Source organism: Barbus barbus, assembly GCF_936440315.1.
Source record: "Barbus barbus genome assembly, chromosome: 13".
Lineage (NCBI taxonomy): Eukaryota > Metazoa > Chordata > Actinopteri > Cypriniformes > Cyprinidae > Barbus > Barbus barbus.
In genome coordinates this window covers 375,001-394,080 of record NC_136741.1, presented here as the reverse complement: position 1 = coordinate 394,080, position 19,080 = coordinate 375,001, and the positions used below count along the sequence as shown (strand labels likewise).

Sequence of the window (19,080 nt, the reverse complement as noted above, 5' to 3'; positions counted from 1 at the left end):
TCCATGAAGATATTTAGTAAATTTCTTACTGTAAATATATCTCAACTTCATTTTTGATTAGTAATATGCATTGCTAAGAACTTCATTTGAACAACTTTAAAGGAGATTTTCTCAATATTTAGATTTTTTTGCTCCCTCAGATTCCAGATTTTCAAATAGTTGTATCTCAGACAAATATTGTCCTCTCATAACAAACCATACATCAATGGAAAGATTATTTATTCAGCTTTCAGATGATGCATAAATCTCAATTTAACAAAATTGATGCTTATGACTGGTTTTGTGCTCCAGGGTCACATATGAAGATTGCTGTTGGATTATTGAACATATCGTCATTTTGTGACTATGCTTTTTACACTTTATTCACTTTAACCTGCAGCCTAGTACTAGCTATGTTCTGCCTTAAGAACTAATGGTGCTACCAAATTAAGCACATAGTTGGTGGCGATGGCGCAGTGGATAAGACACATGCCTTTGGTGTGAGAGACCCAGGTTCGAATCCACTGTGAGACACCAATGTGTCCCTGAGCAAGACACTTAACCCCTAGTTGCTCCAGAGGCGTGCGACCTCTGACATATATAGCAATTGTAAGTCGCTTTGGATAAAAGCGTAAGCTAAATGAATAAATGTAAATGTAGTTACTAACTTTCTAGTAGTTACTTAACCTCTACTGTGGACTTTACTTTCCAGTTTTAGTAAGAACTTGAGAACAGCTGGTGCAACCCAACTCTGAACGCCTTCAGGATCAACCGGAGCTCCAGCAATGATCTGAACATCAGTGTCTGATTTCACTGATGCTCTTCAGTCTGAATGGGATCAAATCCTGCATCCATGTCCAAGATCTAGTGGAAGATGTTCCCAGAAGTGTGAAGCTGTTCTAGCAGAATTAAAGACCCTGCATGAGGGAGGTCAGACGCTGACCGACTCTGCTCCAGAGGGCTCCTCTAGATTAGACTCTCATTGTGTGGTTGCATTGTCATCATAAAAATTAATTACCAGGAGGTCATATAGTGTTAATTGGGTTCTTTTGGCTTTTCAAACAGCACAGCATAACGTTTTCTGTTGTATTTGTTCAGATCCACTGCAGTACGCTCTCTACCGATTGGCAGGCTTCACACGGTCATGACTCCCGGTCCTAACACGCATCTTTCATTTCATTTGTGATCGTTTTAATCACTCCATCATCATCATCATCATGCTTCCACCAGTTCAGTCCCAGATATCTGCTGATTATTGCACAGCCTATGAGCCAAAAACGCCCCTAAATACACACACACATCGAAATTGTTCCTCAGACGATATTTCTGCCCTTATATTCATGTGAGGATGAGCGACTCAAGCTTGTTTGGTCTTTGGTTTTGGACTCTGTGTGTGTGTGTGTGTGTGTGTGTGTGAGAGACGGTGTTTGCATATTGGTCTTCAGCGTGTGAGAGAACCGTGTTGATGCCTGCCGGTGTTTTCAGTCTTCATGATTTCATTTGTTGTGACATGTAGCATATGCATCTCTCTCTCTCTCTCTTTCTCTCTCTCTCACCCATAAACTCCGTCACTCCTCACAAGGTCTGACAACAACCAATCACAGGCTTCCTTTCATTTGACGCACTTTGGTGTACTTGTTCATGACAAACTTGGATGGCTTTTTGAGTTTGACGTTTCTGATTGGGTGGATTGTTCTCTCTCTCTGTCTGTCTGTCTCCCTCTTTTCTTCTCCTGTTTTTGTGGTTTCATTGAATGTCGACTGGCTCTTTTTTTTCTTTCCTGCATCCCTCTGTTTCTGAACATCCCCCCCTCCTCCTTTCTCGGTATGATGTGTTTTTTTTTCATGAGGGGGCGGGATTAGGCTGCAGAGTATTTGGATTGGTCCATAGGCTGCATCTGATGCTTGCTGATTGGCTGATATGCTCATTTCTGGTTAATGAACTGTAATTGGCTGAATGTGATTTTGCTAAGAGCTGTGCACAGTGTATTGATTTCGTCATGTGTGATCTCTTTGTTTCTCTCTATTTATCTCTCTCCTCCATTTTAGCAGTGGAATGCCCTGTTTTTGTTTGCTTTTATGCCTTGATTTCTGGGTTTTTGTGTTGAATGTTTGAAAATCAGTGGGAGTTTTTTATGATGCATGAAGCAATATAAGGGAATATCAATGAGTCCACAATTTCTGCTGTAGCTGTAAATATACTTCAAAGAACTGATAATCGAATGTTGATGATCAGTCTTAATTTTGAGATTTGGGTGATTTGTGAACTTCACTACATGTTAATGACGTAATTCTCAGCGATTGAATGATGTTTACTGCAGGCGTTTGGATAAGAACAGCTCTAGATTGAATGCACCAGCGCTGTGTTTTCTCTTGGTCTCTGATCAGATGCTCATTCTCTCTGATGAACAGGTCAACAACGCTACGGCTCGAGTGATGACCAATAAGAAGCTGGTTAGCCCGTATGCTAACGGAGAAGGCCTCAGCACGCTGCCCTACGGTAAAACCGGCTCACCACAGTTTTCAGGGTTTTCTTCAGGTGTTAGCGATGAGTCCAGACAGCTAATCCGAGGCTCTTCTCTCTGTTTGGCTTCAGCTGGGTGGAAATTGAGTCCTATGATGGGTGCGATGTACGGACCGGAGCTGTACGCAGGTGAGACGCTGAGCTGAATTTTCCTCTTTCCTATTGAAGTGCATCATTGCTCTGTGTTGGTGAATGTTTTTAGATGACATGCAGTGTAAACAACACTTTAAAGGCCGTTCACATCAAGAACGATAGCTATAACCGTAACATTAATGGCATCATCCACACTAGTCAACAGTACGTCAGTTTATTCTAAGTTTGCATGCTGCGGTGTAAAGGGGTCATGCGATTGTGATTTCAAGTTTTGCTTTCTCTTTGGAGTGTTACAAGCTGTTTGTTCATAGATAAGATCCCTGAAGTTGCAAAGACTAAAGTCTCAAAACCAAAGAGATATTCTTTATAAAAGTTAAGACTTGACCACTCCCTCCTAAAACGGCTCATTCAAACACACCCCACATATCTACGTCACGATGTGGGAAGATTTGCATAACACCACCCACATGTATATTGAAGAAGGTGGAGCTATTATTCTGTCTGTAGTATTGTTGCTGCCGCCGGCGTCATGTCCTGGAGACGCTGTGTTTCGTTGTGAAAGTGAAACTGCTTTGTTTGGGCTTCCAGAAGAGGACACAACTAGAAATCAGTGGTTAAGTTGTATTTACAACACTGTTCCAGAACAGTTCAACCCAAATATTAGAGTGTGTGCAGCGCATTTACGGAGGACTATTTCCTGAAGCTGGAAGAGTAGCCTACAATGCAGGCGGCACAAAGACTGTTTCTATAAAGTGGGGCAATTCCAGCTTTGCAAGAACAGTCTGGCGCTTCTGACGCACAGCCTGTAAGTGTGTTTCTGCTACTGATGATTCAGACACGAGTTTTGAGCAGCGTAGAGTAGTGCTTGTTTCTCGTTTCTCCGATCACAAATGCAGACATGGTAATGTTTACGTGAAAAGACAGAATAAGTCATTATAATCAGTAATTATGTCCCCACTGGATGCAACAAATGCCTCGTTTATAATGGGTTTTATTGCTTTAGTCTCGTCGTGCCGGGACACAGCATCACAATACGGTAAGGGGCGTAACATTTCCGTCTCACGCTTGAGGTATTCGGCCAATCACAACGCACTGGATAGCTGGCCAATCAGAGCACGCCTCGCTTCTCAGAACGATGAGCTTTGTAAAAATCGACCCGTTTCAGAGAGGCGGAGCATAGAGGAGCAACAATAATGTACAGTATGTGGAAAATAATGTGAAAAATAATGCTCTGTTTTGCATAAACGCCAAAGAATAAAACAATGCTTTTGGGTGCAAAATGAGACTAGAGGAGCTGGGAGAATTTGTTTTGCTTTTGATAATTTTTTTTTTTTTTAGTCATCATCGGTTTGTTCTTATTGAATTCACACGGCTTTAACCAGCAGATGTCCTCAGTAAGCTACATTTCAAATTAGGGCCGGACAATGTGACCTAAACTCAAAATCTTGATTAATTGAACATTTTACCTGATTGTTGATCATTAGTTTTTGTTCTTGTTGTTCGTTGACAAGGTGGGATATTTTTTTCTAATGGTAGAGTACATGATTACATTTATCCCATCAGAGGGATGCCTAAGTTTACTTCACTATATTACAAATAAATCCTGATCTAATCATGACAAACTATATACCGTTGGAGTCTAAGACTCCTAAATGGATATTTTGCCACAGTTTTTTTTGTTACAAATTATGTAGGACCAGTAATAGATTAATTTATGACAAGAGTGCACCTCAAAAATCTACATCATAACAGGAGTTCTGACCTTTTGTCACAAAAACTCTTCCTTCATTGCCTTTTTCCCAATCATCGTAAATTATTATCATAAATATCAATTGAAAGCTTCTCAAAATTCATCCTGTGAAAACAGACATTCAAATCAGACTTTGCATTACCATGGGAAAGCTACATCAAAATCATATTACAAAATGTTTTCATTCATGAATTATAACAATTTTAGTTTGGATAGTGTACTTTCTCATCTGTTCAGAAATGGGAGTGAGAGGTAAAGGGTTAAATACTAATGAATTCTGATTAGCTGTCAGTGTTTTATTAGTCATCAGCTGAAAAATTGTTTCAAAAGTAATCCCCACAATATCGTTCTTCTAGATCATTGTTGTCTTTTCTCTCCAATTTACAGCAATTTTTAGAGCTTTATAGTTATCGTTCTTGGTGTGAATGGACCTCAATGAATACGAGTGTGATTTCTGAACGATCATGTGACTCGCTGTAGTTCCAGGGTTCCCGTATCCCACCACCGCCGCCGCCGCAGCCGCCGCATCCACCGCCGCAACCTTCAGAGGAGCGCATCACCTGCGGGGTCGAGGCCGGCCCGTCTACGGAGCAGTGCGCGCCGCGGTTCCTCAGCCCACCATACAGGCCTACCCAGGGTAACACACACACTCTCACACACATACACACGCGCACACACACACACATACACACATACATACATACACAGACAGACACACACACTGACACTCACTCACATCGACACTGACACACACTGACACTCACTGACACTGACACACACTGACACTCACTCACACTGACACACTGACACACACACAAACACACTGACACACACACACACACACACACATACACACAGACTGACACTCACTCACACACACACACTCACACTGACACTCACTCACACTGACACACACTGACACTCACTCACACTGACACACTGACACACACACAAACACACTGACACACACACACACACACACACACAGACTGACACTCACTCACACACACACACACTCACACTGACACTCACTCACACTGACACACACTGACACTCACTCACACTGACACACACACAAACACACACACACACAAACACACACACACATACACACAGACTGACACACACTGACACTCACTCACACTGACACAGACACTGACACACACACACACACACACAGACTGACACACACTGACACTCACACACAGACACACACACACACACACTCATACTGACACTCACTCACACAGACACACTGACACACACACAGACTGACACACACTGACACTCACACACAGACACAGACACACACACACACACACACACACACACACACTCATACTGACACTCACTCACACAGACACACTGACACACACACAGACTGACACACACTGACACTCACTCACACACACACACACTCACACTCACACTGACACTCACTCACACTGACACTGACACACACTGACACTCACTCACACTGACACACACACAGACACTGACACACACACACAGACTGACACACACTGACACTCACACACACACTCATACTGACACTCACTCACACAGACACACTGACACACACACAGACTGACACACACTGACACTCACACACACACAGTCGCAGCAGATTTGAGCTCCTCTAGTGCTCTGCATGCTGCATGATCATGTGCTGCTTCTGCTGTACTGCTCACAGAATCAGACCAGCTGATGTAAACATGCAATCAAATGACAAAAAATGCCATTTTCCCCCAAAGCGTGACCCGTTTACTGCGAAAAGCAGTGTAAATCTGGCTCAAATGCATCTCAGCGGGATCAAAGTGGCATTTTTTTCCTGTTTTATGACCAAGAGCACTGCATGTGTGTGAATTAATGTTTTCACTTTCTCTTTTCCGTGGTCTCCATCTGTCCTGCCATCTCCTTTTGTTTCTTCCCTTGGATCACCACATGGTGGCGCCCTCTCCATTTAAATTTTTTTTTTCCAATCTTATGTTTCTTGCTCCTCCATCTTTCTTTTCTTTTTGCTGTCATTTTGTTTTTCTGTCTCTCAGTGTGGTGTACCAGGATGGGTTTTATGGAGCTACAGAACTGTATGTAAGTATGACACTTCCTGTCTCTTGGTTTGACTTCCTGTCTCTTTCCTTCTCTCTTTCCGAGTGCTTTACCGTGTGACAACTGTAGCCACGCAGAGCCGATTCGTTCTGAATAAGACATGCTTTAAAATCATGAATCCTGTATGTTATGTTAGTGTGATGCAATTGAATAGAATCGGACGAATCACTTGATTTGCTTCTCATCAACAGATTCGGACGGCTCTGTGTGTGCAAGTGTGTGTGTGTGTGTGTCTCAGTGTTTGGACGTGTGTGTGTGTGTGTGTGTCCAGGTTGACGATAGCTTTTTCTGTTTTCTCTGTAGAATAGTGTTTCAGGACACTCTGGTTAGTAGCAGAATGCCTCAGGTAGGCTCACAGACGGATAGTGTGCATCTCTCCTTCTGATTAATACATCTGTTTGATATTGATCGTGTGAGATTGCTGTCTCTGTTTCCCTACTAACTCACAGTAATCTGACAGGAGTGAGGGCTGGAAGGGGGAGAAAGAAAGAAAGAAATTCTGCTTGAATTCTGCACATTTCCTTTCTAAACGATTCAGAGCGCATGAAAAATTTGGCAGCGGCATCAAACGTCACAGCAGCGGCGACTCTTAGGGAAAATACCAAAAAACAGCAGTAGCAGGGCTGGACGGTACGACCACAAACCCGCTCATTTGAGCTGTGTATGGTGATTTAGTTCTGAATTCAACATGAAAAGGTTTATATGATCACGTGGCAGGTGCTTCGTCTCGTTTCTCAGATTATTCAGATTGGAGTCACACAAACACCCGTGGCATCAATGTTGATTTGCTCTGACGTTAAAACGGTCCCAAGTCAGTTTTTCCTCATCTTGTTTATTCTTGTATTACTTCATTTCTTCAAAATAAATAAGTATAGCGTTTAAAAAAACCCAGTGCCGCCCAGCCCTCAGCTGTAGATTATTTACACTTCTGAGAATGTAAATAATTGTCTGCCGCTGTTTTTCAAGCAAATGACTTCCTGAAGGTTTTTGTTGTGCATCGCTGATATTTGAGACAATAGTTTTAAGGACTCTGGATGTTTTGGGTTTGTCAGACTGGATCTGATTCTGTCCCCTTCCCAGAGTCCCTGTCTCTCTCTCTCTCTAGAGCATGTTAACTCGATCTGTGTTGGCATGCAATCACACTTAATTCTCTCGTAGATTTCTCTCTCTCTCTCTCTCTCTCTCTGTCTCTCTCTCTCACTCGCTCTCTCTCTCTCTCTCTCTCGCTCTCTCTCTCTCTCTGTCTCTCTCGCGCTCTGTCTCTCTCTGTCTCTCGCGCTCTCTCGCTCTCTCTCTGTCTCTCTCTCTGTCTCTCTCGCGCTCTCTCGCTCTCTCTCTGTCTCGCTCTCGCTCTCTCTCTCTGTCTCTCTCTCTGTCTCTCTCGCGCTCTCTCGCTCTCTCTCTGTCTCGCTCTCGCTCTCTCTCTCTGTCTCGCTCTCTCTCTCTCTCTGTCTCTCTCGCGCTCTGTCTCTCTCTGTCTCTCTCTCTGTCTCTCTCGCGCTCTCTCGCTCTCTCTCTGTCTCGCTCTCGCTCTCTCTCTCTGTCTCTCTCTGTCTCGCTCTGTCTCTCTCGCTCTGTCTCTCTCGCTCTCTCTCTCACTCGCTCTCGCTCTCTCTCTCTCTCTCTCTCTCTCCTCTCCTCTGCTTTCATCACTGATTCGCTCTACTCAGTTTACCTTCGTTTTCATGTCCCCTGCTTCTCTCTCTCTCTCGTCTTTCTGTCTTGCCTCCCTCGGCGGCTGCGCTCTAGCAGGAGTGTGAGGGATCGTGGGAGAGTTTCTCTGATTGGCCGTAGGGTAGAATGCTGAGGAGAGAATGGCTTGTAATTGTCCTGAGTTTGGGGTGCATGCTGTCTGTGTGGTTGTGTGGATGTTCTCCTAATCTCACTATCTGTCTGTCTGTCTGAATATGGCACCAGTAATGGGTTTGATCACCCTGGTTGTGTGTAGCTGGGTGTTTGGGGTGACGATGACACTGATGCTAATGCACTCACGATCCCCATTTCTGCTTGTGTCTCCCTCTTTGACAAACAAACCATCGATTCTTAATCATTAGAGAAACCACTCCTCTTGCTCCATGAATTGTGCATTGTTTGCCACTGAGGAAGATTCACAGTGCGTAACAGAACGGTTCTCCGAATGCGGTTTATGTTTGACTGAACATCAGTGGCAGATTGCTTGTTAATGGACTTTAGGTTTGCTTTTCTTGAACGTTGTAATGTCCTTTTTTCCCTGCTAACTCACCACATCACCTGCCTCGTTGTACCGGAGCTTATTTTGAAGGCATGTGTTTTTTGTCTTCGTAGAGCGGCTATACTGCGTATCGCTACACTCAGCCGACGGCCGTAGCGAGTCCGACAGCAGCGGCGGCAGCGGCTTACAGCGACAGGTGAGCCAGAAACGGTCAATGCACGGTCAGCGCAGCAGCTGTTCAAGCCATGTTCAACCTCTCTCTCGCACGGATGAGTATTTGAAGTCATAACCACGTCTTGAACACTGGGGAGAGTGCAGTAGGGCTGTCAAAATGGCTCAAAATCTTTGAATTTTGCACTTAAATATTATTATAAATTTAAAATGCATAATTTCATTTAGGGTGAAAAAAAGGTTTTGGCTTCTGTCCTGAGGTCACAAGAGGGCGCATCAAGCAAAATATCACTACTATTCAAAGCAAAAGAACATGAGTATGAGTAAAAAAAGTACATAATGTTAATAAACCAGTTGAAGAGTTCAGATGCAAAAGCCTCTAAGTGCCATCTGAAATTTTCATCTAAAATGAGCACTTTTTTTATCAATGTGTGGGTTCAGTAATTTCACATTATGGTCAATGTAAAGGTCCTTTTCTATGAAATAACTGAATAACTGAGCCTGATAAAATTGCTCATTTTAGAAGAAATTTTCAGACGGTACTTGGAGGCTTTTGCATCTGAACTCTTGAAAACGTTGTAACCCGAAAACACAACACAAAATGCAATGCAACATAATTAAAAATGTGGAAAAATCAATACAGAAAATTCCTTCATATTAACATAGTAGATTATTTTACAGACTTTTCTTAGTGTTGCATACTAACTAACTACTAATACACTGCTTAAAACTATAACTGTTCACCATGTGTAGTTTTACTAGTTTACAAGCTGATAAACTAATTCAAAAATGTAAGTTTTGAAAAATTGTATGTATTTAAAGTTATTTACGTTTTAATTAGTGCTGTCAAACGATTAATCACAATTAATCGCATCCAATATAAAAGTTTTTGTTTACATAATGTGTGTATACTGTGCATATTTATGTATATATAAATACACACATGCATGTATATATTAAAGAAAAATGTTATGTTTAAATATTAAATATATTTATATATCTTTTTATGCATATAAATATATACATGTAAATATTTTCAAAATATATGCTGTCTGTGTGTGTATTTATATATACATAAATATACACCGTACACACACATACAGTGCCCTCCAAGTATTGGAACAGTGAGGGCAATCCTTTATTTTTGCTGTGGACTGAAGACATTTGGGTTTGACATCAAAAGATGGATATGATTTGGTAACATGAATAATGTGTGGGTTCAAACAAAAGGTGCTATCTTCTAAGTTGTGTATCAGATCCAGATGAAAATACCTGTAAATAAAAGCTGAAATGTTAATCTCTCATCTCATATTCATCTTTTGATGTCAAACCCAAATGTTTTCAGTCAACAGCAGAAATAAAGGAATTGGCCTCACTGTTCCAATGCTTTTGGAGGGCACTGTATGTAAACAACTTTTATTTTGTATGCGATTAATCGTTTGACCGCACTAATTTCAATATTATGCATTTGTTATTTTACAAACAAATCTAAATTAACATATATAAAAACGTTTTGCTGAGATTTGATGCAGTGGCACAATTTTGTGTCGTGATTTGTGTCATTTTGCAACTTTTGGCAACAAATCAACCTTCCTTTAGCAGCTTTCCCTGAACATTAGTTGGCAACAGATGTCCGCTTCTGCTCCTCGGTGCTGCTGGGTCTGAGTCGTAGTGCTTGTGTTCTGTGTTTTGCAGCTACGGTCGCGTGTACGCAGCAGACCCGTATGCGGCTGCACTAGCGGCTTCTCCGGCGGCGGCAGCGGCAGCGTATGGAGTCGGCGCGATGGTAAGCTTCAGCTCCGTCTGTCCGTCACGCTCTCAGATCCTCCAGCGCTTTCTAACCCGTCCTCTCTCTCGCAGGCCACTCTCTACAGAGGAGGATACAGCCGGTTCTCGCCATACTAAACACCTTTAACACACTTCCAGATTTGCTGTCTCTCTGATACTTCACCAACAGCTGCTGACCTCGGAGGGAAAAATACAATCACACTTTTGGACAAAAAAGAAAAAAAAAGCGCGTCTGTTACGAGCGAACTTTGAATAAGGAATGCAACTATAAATCAACACATCAAGGAAGGTGGATTTTTGTTTGTTTTGTTTTTTTAAAGGAAACCTGACAACGTTGAACACTAAATAGTAACAGATCTCTGACTGAAAGCGCAAATCATTTCTTCCTTCGGCTCGTCTCTCTGCACATATGCATGCAGTAACGGCTCTAGACTGCCTCTAGTAGCCACCGAACTACATGTGCACAGAGCGCCAGGACCGCAGTCAACAAATTACGTCACCCTTCACTGTCTCACACTACAATAATTACCCATATTCTTGAAGAAATCGAGACATTGGTCCGGACCGCTCTTGTCTCCGTCTTCATCAGCTCTGTAAGGGAGGACCATGCTATTATCCTAAACACAGACGTGATGAGAGACTATGGTCTTCCTCCCTCTGGAGAGATCCGACAGCTGTTACAGATCACTGAAGTACGGGACCACGTGTCATAATAATCCGTCTTGATGAAAGCTTTGTGTTCTTTAAACAGTACCTCCGTTCAGAAGAGGCGTACCTTTAAAATTAAATAGTCATTATATGCAAGTAAACTAGAATAGACACAAAATTTTACCAAACATTATTATTAATTATTATTATCGTCATTAGTTTCTCATGGTTGTTGTGTGTTGGCTTTGATGAAGGGCAGGACATCATCTGAACCCACATTGATTCACAGAAAGACGCCAAACGCCGGCATAAGGACTATAGCAAGTATTTAAATTATGCTAAGAAATATTTACTACTTTTTTCCTTCAGATTTTGGGATCGAAGAGCCCTTCTTGTGGAATATCGACAAGCTCTTTTATTAGCGTAGTTTTGTAAAATATGCAACTTTCAGCCCAAATTCCAGAAAAGTGGATCTAAAAAACGTTTGATTTTAAGGAGAAATGCATAGTATTTTTAGTCTTTCTTGCAGAGTGTCTTTTTCCCTTCAGTATATTGGTATTTTGCTTTTTTTGAATTTTGGTTCCAAAGAAAAGTCAAGCACATTCTTGATTTGTGTGTAAACGTATTTGTAATTCTATTGCTTGGTTTAATTTTTTTTGTATCAATAGGTTTTTGATATTGTTTGAAGTGGCTCGTTAATTATTTCAGAATTGCTGGACATGGATTGCAGTTTCCTCCTCCTGCCGTCCAAGACCGGTTTCCTTGTCTGTGAAAACACGTGCATTTCATGTTTTTGTTTGTTTCAGGACATCATGCGTTTGAGTAGATTCCAGGTGTATCTGTATCCTGGTCCAGGACTGAAAACATTTAGCCATTTTAGAGTTTGGAGAGTAATTTGGCCTCAGTTTTCTGTGTGGATGAGGGACACTGAGATACTGACCGCAGTCTGAACACTAAACCAAGACAGCTTTATTATTTTGTGTGTTTCTTTAAATGGTACTTGCAGTCTATGCATACTTTCCACAGTATTATAAGAGATTGAAAGGATCTCGGCTCCTAAATTCTGAACTTCTGGCTTTTAAAGATGCGGCAGATTTCTTTCTTTCGGTCCTTCGTTTGTTTCTCCTGCAGCAGCTGCAAGGTCGGTGCCGTTGCTGATAAACCAGCTCTTTGCTGATGAGACTGATTTCTTGCATGACGCTCGTCTTCTGATGATGGAGAGAAGGTTGAAATCCCTCCATTCCTGCAGTAAAGGGTTAAAGATGATCTTTTATTCTCCATTCTCGCACCTTATGAATATGATCCCTGTTCCACATACTCTCCTTTGGTTTACAGTGTAACCGTGTTTTTGAGTTGAACTCTTTCTCTACATATTCTGATTCCATTTGTGATGTAATTTGTATCTGAATGTCCATATAAACTTTTTTTAAAACAATCACTCTGAGTCTTTGATTTCAGTCGATTGTTGTAATATTGTAGACATAAGAAGATATGGGAGAATTTTAAGTGAATATTGTGAAAGATTTCTTCCACCTAATTTGTGTTCTTTGAGATGCTCATCTCGATGTGAAGGGGTCGTATATGAATGGAAGTGGCAGCAGTAATGTGAAATTGTAAATTATGCTCGCGAACTAAGCTAATGATTTATTACGTCAGTATCTTATTTAACATCCTAATTCCAATATCATTACGCTCGTGTTGTTTTATTGAGTTTTCATTTAAAATAAATGTTGTGAAGTGAAAGTTTCTCAGCTCAAAAGTTTGCGCCGGTCCCCGAGCGGTTTCCACGCAGGCGCAAATTCCAGAGATTGTGCTTTACATTAAATGGATAGTTCACCCAAGAAATGAACATTCTGTCATTAATTACTCCCCTCACGTCGTTCCAAACCGGTAAAGACCTTCGTTTGTCAAGATATTTGATTAAATCTGAGAGCTCATTCAACGAATTGTTGAATAAAGTCATTATTGTTTTCTTTGCGCACAAAAAGTATTCTCTTAGCTTCGTAAAATTACGGTTGAACCGCTGATGTCATGTGGATTATTTTAACGATGTCCTTGCTACGTTTCTGAGCCTTGATCGTGTTAGTATCCTTGCTGTCTATGGAGGGTCAGAGAGCTCTGGGATTTCATCACAAATATCTTCATTTGTGTTTCGAAGATGAAGGACATGAGGGTGAGTAATTAATGACACAATCTTTCTTTTTTGGTGATGTGGTAAAGCTGGATTACCAATAGTACAGGACATGTAGTGACAAAAATAAGATAGCGTTATATTATTTAACAACCGTTCTAAAAAGAATCCAGCGCTCAAATTAACCATGGTTTTACTACAAATAAAACCAAAAAACATGATTACTGTAGTTAAACCATGCAATTAACCACTGTTTGGCTATACTAACTGTAGTTTAACCATGGTTTTTGTAGTAGCTCAAACTGGTTATGAAAATAGTAATCAATACGCCAAACAAACATGGTTAGTACACTTTTACTATAAGCCATGGTTAATTTTCTGGTAACGTAGCAGTTAAACCATTTAAAAATGTTCTTATTGGAATTTTTACCTGGATATTCCTAGGTTGTATTTTGTTAGTGCGTATTAGTATATTTATGAAACCCTTTTCATTATTAGAGGATTATTTACAGGCATTCTTGAGTGTATGAAGTGAAAACTTTGGATCAAATAATTTTATAATGGACCCAACCTAAAGGTTTTGAAATAGAAATTTCTCATCACACAGATTTATAGGAAAATACATTTTTATTTTTGTTCTACTGCCAAATTGATGGTTTTTAAGCAGCCATGATGAATTGATTCAGACACAAACATATTACAAAAAAATAAAGATTTGTCCATAGTTCTGTGTTTTGCTACAACATTAGAGACTGAAAGACGATGTGGCTCTGAGATGGGTTCCTCCAGGTCTGCAGCTGAGAGAGTCCTTATTCCCTGATGTCCCATCTTCTGTGTGTGTGTGTGTGTTGTGCTGAGAGCATCTGCTGCTGGTTCAGTCTGGTGTGAATGGATGATTCTAGAAACTAGTGATTCTCAGTAATGCTGGCTGATCGAGGAGCTCCGGAAGAGAGCAGGAGGATGGATGAGGTGCTACACAATCCCAAATTTTGCCAGATCACTGAGCTCCATGTCACCGAACGCTTCCCAGGGGCAGATCACAGTGATGTCTGTGAAAAACCAGAGAAAGTAAGATGTCAGGTTCATGGAATATACTGAACTGACCAGAAGCTCTCGTGGCCTGTCATGTACCTGTGCCAAGACCCTCCATTCCAGGGATGTCGTCTCCGAAGCCTTTCTGTCCGGGTTTGGGAGCCTTGCTCTTGAAGGTGCGAGTGGTCCTCTGCTTGAACTTCGGTGGTCCTCTCTTCTCCGCAGGTGCAGGGACGTCCATTCCTACCACTTACTAAAACATAAACACAACATGTTTGCTTTAAAACCGATTATATTGAATCTGTTAGATTCTCGCTCGTTACTGATGTCCTCAAGCTGTTAATCTTCTCATTTTGGGATTTTGTTAATCCTAATCTGCTGGTTACACAACGAGTGTTTATTTACCAACATCTATTTGCCTTGTGATATTTACAGACAGTGAATAACAAGCTCTACATAATCTCATCGAGGAGATGCCCAGCGCTCACATTCAGCGTTCTGTCAGAAAAATGTGTCAGAGCTGCTGTTTTCAGCCTGTTTTTGCCTAAATGTGTAGAAGATCTACTGCACAGTTCAGCTTCATCTGAAGAAATGCCAATACGTCTGCTTCTGGGTTTGAGGCTGTAATTGCTGCACTGCATGCGTTTATTTCATGTTTAAATGAATCATTCTGATCTCCAGCTCTGAACATCTGTCTGTGTTGTGGTTTTCTCCTCTCAAGAGTTTCCTTCTCTCAGTAGACCATGTGTTGTTTTATTAACTGAGAATACTGTACACTCTTAAAAACACAGCAATGCAATAGAAGAACTATTTTTGGGTCCACAAAGAACCATTCAGTCAAAGATTCTTTAAAGAACCTTCTCTTTCTTACCGTTTTATAATCTGAAGAACCTTCTTTCGCCACAAAGAATCAGAAAGGTTCTTCAGATGTTAAAGGCTCTTTATGGAACCCTTTAGACAAAAAAGGCATCATGAAGCAGCTTTATTTTTAAGAGTGTAGCAGGCCTACGTTACCTGACCGTGACTATAGAGTGTGTTCTGGTTTCTGTCTCAGGTGTGGTGAATCTCTTACTGTGTTCTGGAGTTTCTGGTTCTTCTGCCGGTTCTCTGGGCTTCTCTTCTTCGTCGTGTCTCGGTCAGCTTGTGTTCAGTGCCGGACGCTTTTATAGCGCTCCTGTAATCTCCTGCTCCTCCCACAGAAACAGATGGAGGGATCTGGAGAGACACCTGGACTATTTTAAGCTCTTCAGGCTTTGTGTCGGTGAGGAAACACTCATAGTTTATGAACACGTTTGTTTGTCATTACAATGCGTTACACATGAACACACACACTGTGCTGAAATATGATGGATGTGTGTTCCAACACCACACACAGGCCGTATTTTCATGCTCATTTAGGTTAATGAGATGATTAATATGTGATTTCATATTCTTAGCGAAATCTTTTTATTTTTGATATTAAATTCTGGTAACACTTTATTATATGGTGTCCTTGTTGCACGTTACATAGACTTAGTATTGTAATAAACAATAGTTAACAATAACGATAAATTATGCATGCAAGTAACTCTAAGCATATAATAAGTACATGTAGTTAATAAATATTACTCAGTACTTAAATGTATAAATGCACTGTAACAAGTACACCTTAAAATAGTCTAACCTAAATTATTACCAAATAACTATAAATGAACTGTAAATTACTTGATTCTAAATCTAAAAATAAACCAAAATGATCAAAAATCAATTTCATTATTTTTTGCCAAAAATATCTGCCAATGGAGCAAGAAAAATCATCTTGTTTAGCCTTTGAATTAAGATTATTTTCTTGCCGCGTTGGCAGATATTTTTGCTTGTTTAAAGCAAAAACTAACAAACAATTTTCAGAAAACAAGACATGATATCTTAAGTCACTTTACTTGTACAGTAAATTCATCTTGATTCAAGAATGTTTCGATATTTATACTAGAAAACAGTACAAGTAAGAAAATAATTTTTTGCGGTGTATGTTTATGATTACCATTCATTGGTTAACAAATACTTCAGATGTGTTGTGATTTGAGGATGTTTTCAGTCTCTTCTCTGATCGACTGTGAAGATGATCCACCGTTCGGATCTGTTTTTAGATTTGAGCACCCAAACAATCCCCGCCGCTGATGTTCTGATAAACACACGCCTGATCGCCCTGATCCCACACATACGGTTATAGCTGAACCTGACTAATTAAAGAATCATCAGCTCTAATCCACAATCCTGATTGGCTGTCCTGACGGTCATTGAGGGGATTGTATAGCCTAATTAGCCGTCTGCTCGTTAGCATACCCTGGCATGTTCTTGTGTTTCTGTGTTAGTTGGTGCTGTCTTGTTTCAGCAGTGATGTAGTCAAACATCTGTCTCTGCAACACGGATCTATAAGCAGAACACATTTATATGCAGAATGAGCGTTTGATCAGGAATTTATATCCCACTTCTGAAGTCAGAATAATGAGTTTGCCGTGTTCAAACAGGGTCATTCTTGCCCATTTTTTGGTGAAATCTTATTAAAGCCAAAATGTATTGAAGATATTTGGTCAATTTTGAATAAATGTTGCGTCCCATTCGTCGACCATCTAGATTCTGAATTTTCAGTCAAAATAAACAGTTTTTGCTGCATAAATACAAAATGCATCAAATGGCTATTTATTTACGTAAAGATTATAAAGCAATGTATAAGTTGTGGGGAAAACAAACAGCGATAGTTCTCTCATTTGCCATGTTTTAAATTTATAGCACCTCCAACTCATTAGATATCAAGATTAGTTTCCTGGTAGTAAATATGACTTGAGAGGCTGTTCATGTCCAATTTCCTACAATAAAACTCATATTTGTGATAATTCTGATAGCATCTGAAGGCAGCATTGGACTTTTATCTTCTGAGCTCTGATCTTTGTGACAAATATGTGACCCTGGAGCACAAAACCAGTCTTTAGGGTCACTTTTTGCTGAATAAATAATCTTTCCATTGATGTATGGTTTGTTATGATAGGACAATATTTGTCTGAGATACAACTATTAGAAAATCTGGAATCTGAGGGAGCAAAAAAATCTAAATATTGAGAAAATCTCCTTTAAAGTTGTTCAAATGAAGTTCTTAGCAATGCATATTACTAATCATAAATGAAGTTTTGATATATTTACGGTAGGAAATTTACTAAATATCTTCTTTGAACATGATCTTTACTTAATATCAATTTCTCTTTCATGCCAAAAATCATTAGGATAATTTTGACCCATACAATGTATTGTTGTCTATTGCTACAAATATACCCAGCGACTTAAGACTGCTTTTGTGCTCCAGGGACACATATAGAAATGGACATCACTGCCATTATCATAACCTCAATGTTCTGCAACAGCTGATGTGCTATTGCTTTGATTTAATTCAGAAACCAAAGATGAAGATGATGCTGTAAGCTCTGACCTCTCCTCTGGGTTAAATGTTGCATAACTCTATGAAAACAGTAGCTCTATTTTAACTCTTGAGTCTTTGGATCCTGCAGTGAGAAGAGACTCTTAATCTATCCTGACGTGAACCGGTTTAACTGCATGAGCTCATACGCGACCTTCCTGAGGTGATGGCAGAAGTGATATCAGCTGGAGAAAGTTAAACACGTGGATTTATATCTGTTTTGGATCAGCATAATAGTTTTTTGAGCACATTTGCACATTTTATTCCACGATAAATTGATGCACAACATTAAACACATCCATGTTTTCAATGAACTCGTTTTACTGATGCTCAAACTAAATGTGCTGCAACACTAAACTTCATGTTCCATGAAGATATTTAGTAAATGTCCTACCATAAATATATCAAAACTTCATTTTTGATTAGTAATATGCATTGCTAAGAACTTCATTTGAACAACTTTAAAGGAGATTTTCTCAATATTTAGATTTTTTTGCTCCCTCAGATTCCAGATTTTCTAATAGTTGTATCTCAGACAAATATTGTCCTATCATAACAAACCATACATCAATGGAAAGATTATTTATTCAGCTTTCAGATGATGCATAAATATCAATTTCACAAAATTGACCCTTATGACTTGTTTTGTGCTCCAGGGTCACAAATGTTGTACTGAACCCTGTCTTAATTTAGAATGACAGATCAGACATGATTTCACACATTATTATAATCCATAAAAAAAGAAGCACTCCATAATCGGAGTAAAAATATTTCTTAACATGACAAATGAAGCAGAGATCTTCTGCTTCCCTGATTCTCATTGATGGTGTTTTACAATAGTGTGTTTCTGGAATGAGGTTCATGTTCAAAATGAGTTTCATTCGGGAACAAAAGCAACGTGTGTGTGTTGAGTGACACGTAATCTCCCAGCGTTTGTCCACACACCTGTCCGGTTCACACACATCCACCAATCAGCGGACGGACCCTCGGCGTCCTAGAACACAACCCCTGAGCTTCTGCTTCTCTTCTCACCGTTGGTCCATGTTTAGAGTCCGCATGATGTTTCTCGTTGGGTTCTGTTTGTTGGTTGAGTGTGTGACCGCAGACCATAAAGGTAAGATATGACTTTAAACATCATTAAATGTCAGAATTATTCTTGCAGAAATACTATGGATTATACAAATGAACTTAATAAAGATTGTTTACAAAAGTTTTTG

The 19,080-nt window shown here is 40.2% G+C and overlaps 3 protein-coding genes across 11 annotated transcripts in view; 2 read left to right on the top strand and 1 right to left on the bottom strand.

The window, feature by feature from the left end:
* Nucleotides 1–12,691, top strand: part of rbfox2 (RNA binding fox-1 homolog 2) — a 44,363-nt gene extending 31,672 nt beyond the window's left edge. For 2 of the 8 annotated variants that reach the window (XM_079431501.1, XM_079431503.1), the window contains exons 6-12: nt 2,391–2,478; nt 2,575–2,631; nt 4,826–4,982; nt 6,394–6,436; nt 8,759–8,841; nt 10,512–10,602; nt 10,677–12,691. In XM_079431501.1, coding sequence (XP_079287627.1) covers nt 2,391–2,478; nt 2,575–2,631; nt 4,826–4,982; nt 6,394–6,436; nt 8,759–8,841; nt 10,512–10,602; nt 10,677–10,721 — 564 coding nt within the window. In that variant the 3' untranslated portion in view covers nt 10,722–12,691. Of the gene's footprint in view, nt 1–2,390; nt 2,632–4,825; nt 4,983–6,393; nt 6,437–6,757; nt 6,801–8,758; nt 8,842–10,511; nt 10,603–10,676 lie in introns of all 8 variants that reach the window. The other 6 variants (XM_079431502.1, XM_079431504.1, XR_013784976.1 and 3 more) reach the window with 5 other exon arrangements.
* Nucleotides 12,692–13,435: 744 nt separating this feature from the next.
* On the bottom strand, nt 13,436–15,553 carry LOC306878989 (retinal cone rhodopsin-sensitive cGMP 3',5'-cyclic phosphodiesterase subunit gamma-like). 2 transcript variants are annotated; one of them, XM_079431638.1, is made up of 4 exons: nt 15,488–15,553; nt 15,287–15,366; nt 14,515–14,668; nt 13,995–14,432 (listed from the first exon to the last, which is right to left on the bottom strand). In XM_079431638.1, the coding sequence occupies exons 3-4, from the start codon at nt 14,654–14,656 to the stop codon at nt 14,356–14,358; spliced, it is 219 nt and encodes a 72-aa protein (XP_079287764.1). In that variant the 5' UTR covers nt 14,657–14,668; nt 15,287–15,366; nt 15,488–15,553; the 3' UTR covers nt 13,995–14,355. The 2 variants fall into 2 exon arrangements, with proteins under 2 accessions (XP_079287763.1, XP_079287764.1); XM_079431637.1 differs by lacking the exon at nt 15,287–15,366 and having other exon boundaries at nt 13,436–14,432.
* Nucleotides 15,554–18,899: 3,346 nt separating this feature from the next.
* erp27 (endoplasmic reticulum protein 27) overlaps nt 18,900–19,080 on the top strand; it is a 4,518-nt gene continuing 4,337 nt past the window's right edge. The window contains exon 1 of the mRNA XM_079432404.1: nt 18,900–18,977. Coding sequence (XP_079288530.1) covers nt 18,905–18,977 — 73 coding nt within the window. The 5' untranslated portion in view covers nt 18,900–18,904. The remainder of the gene's footprint in view (nt 18,978–19,080) is intronic.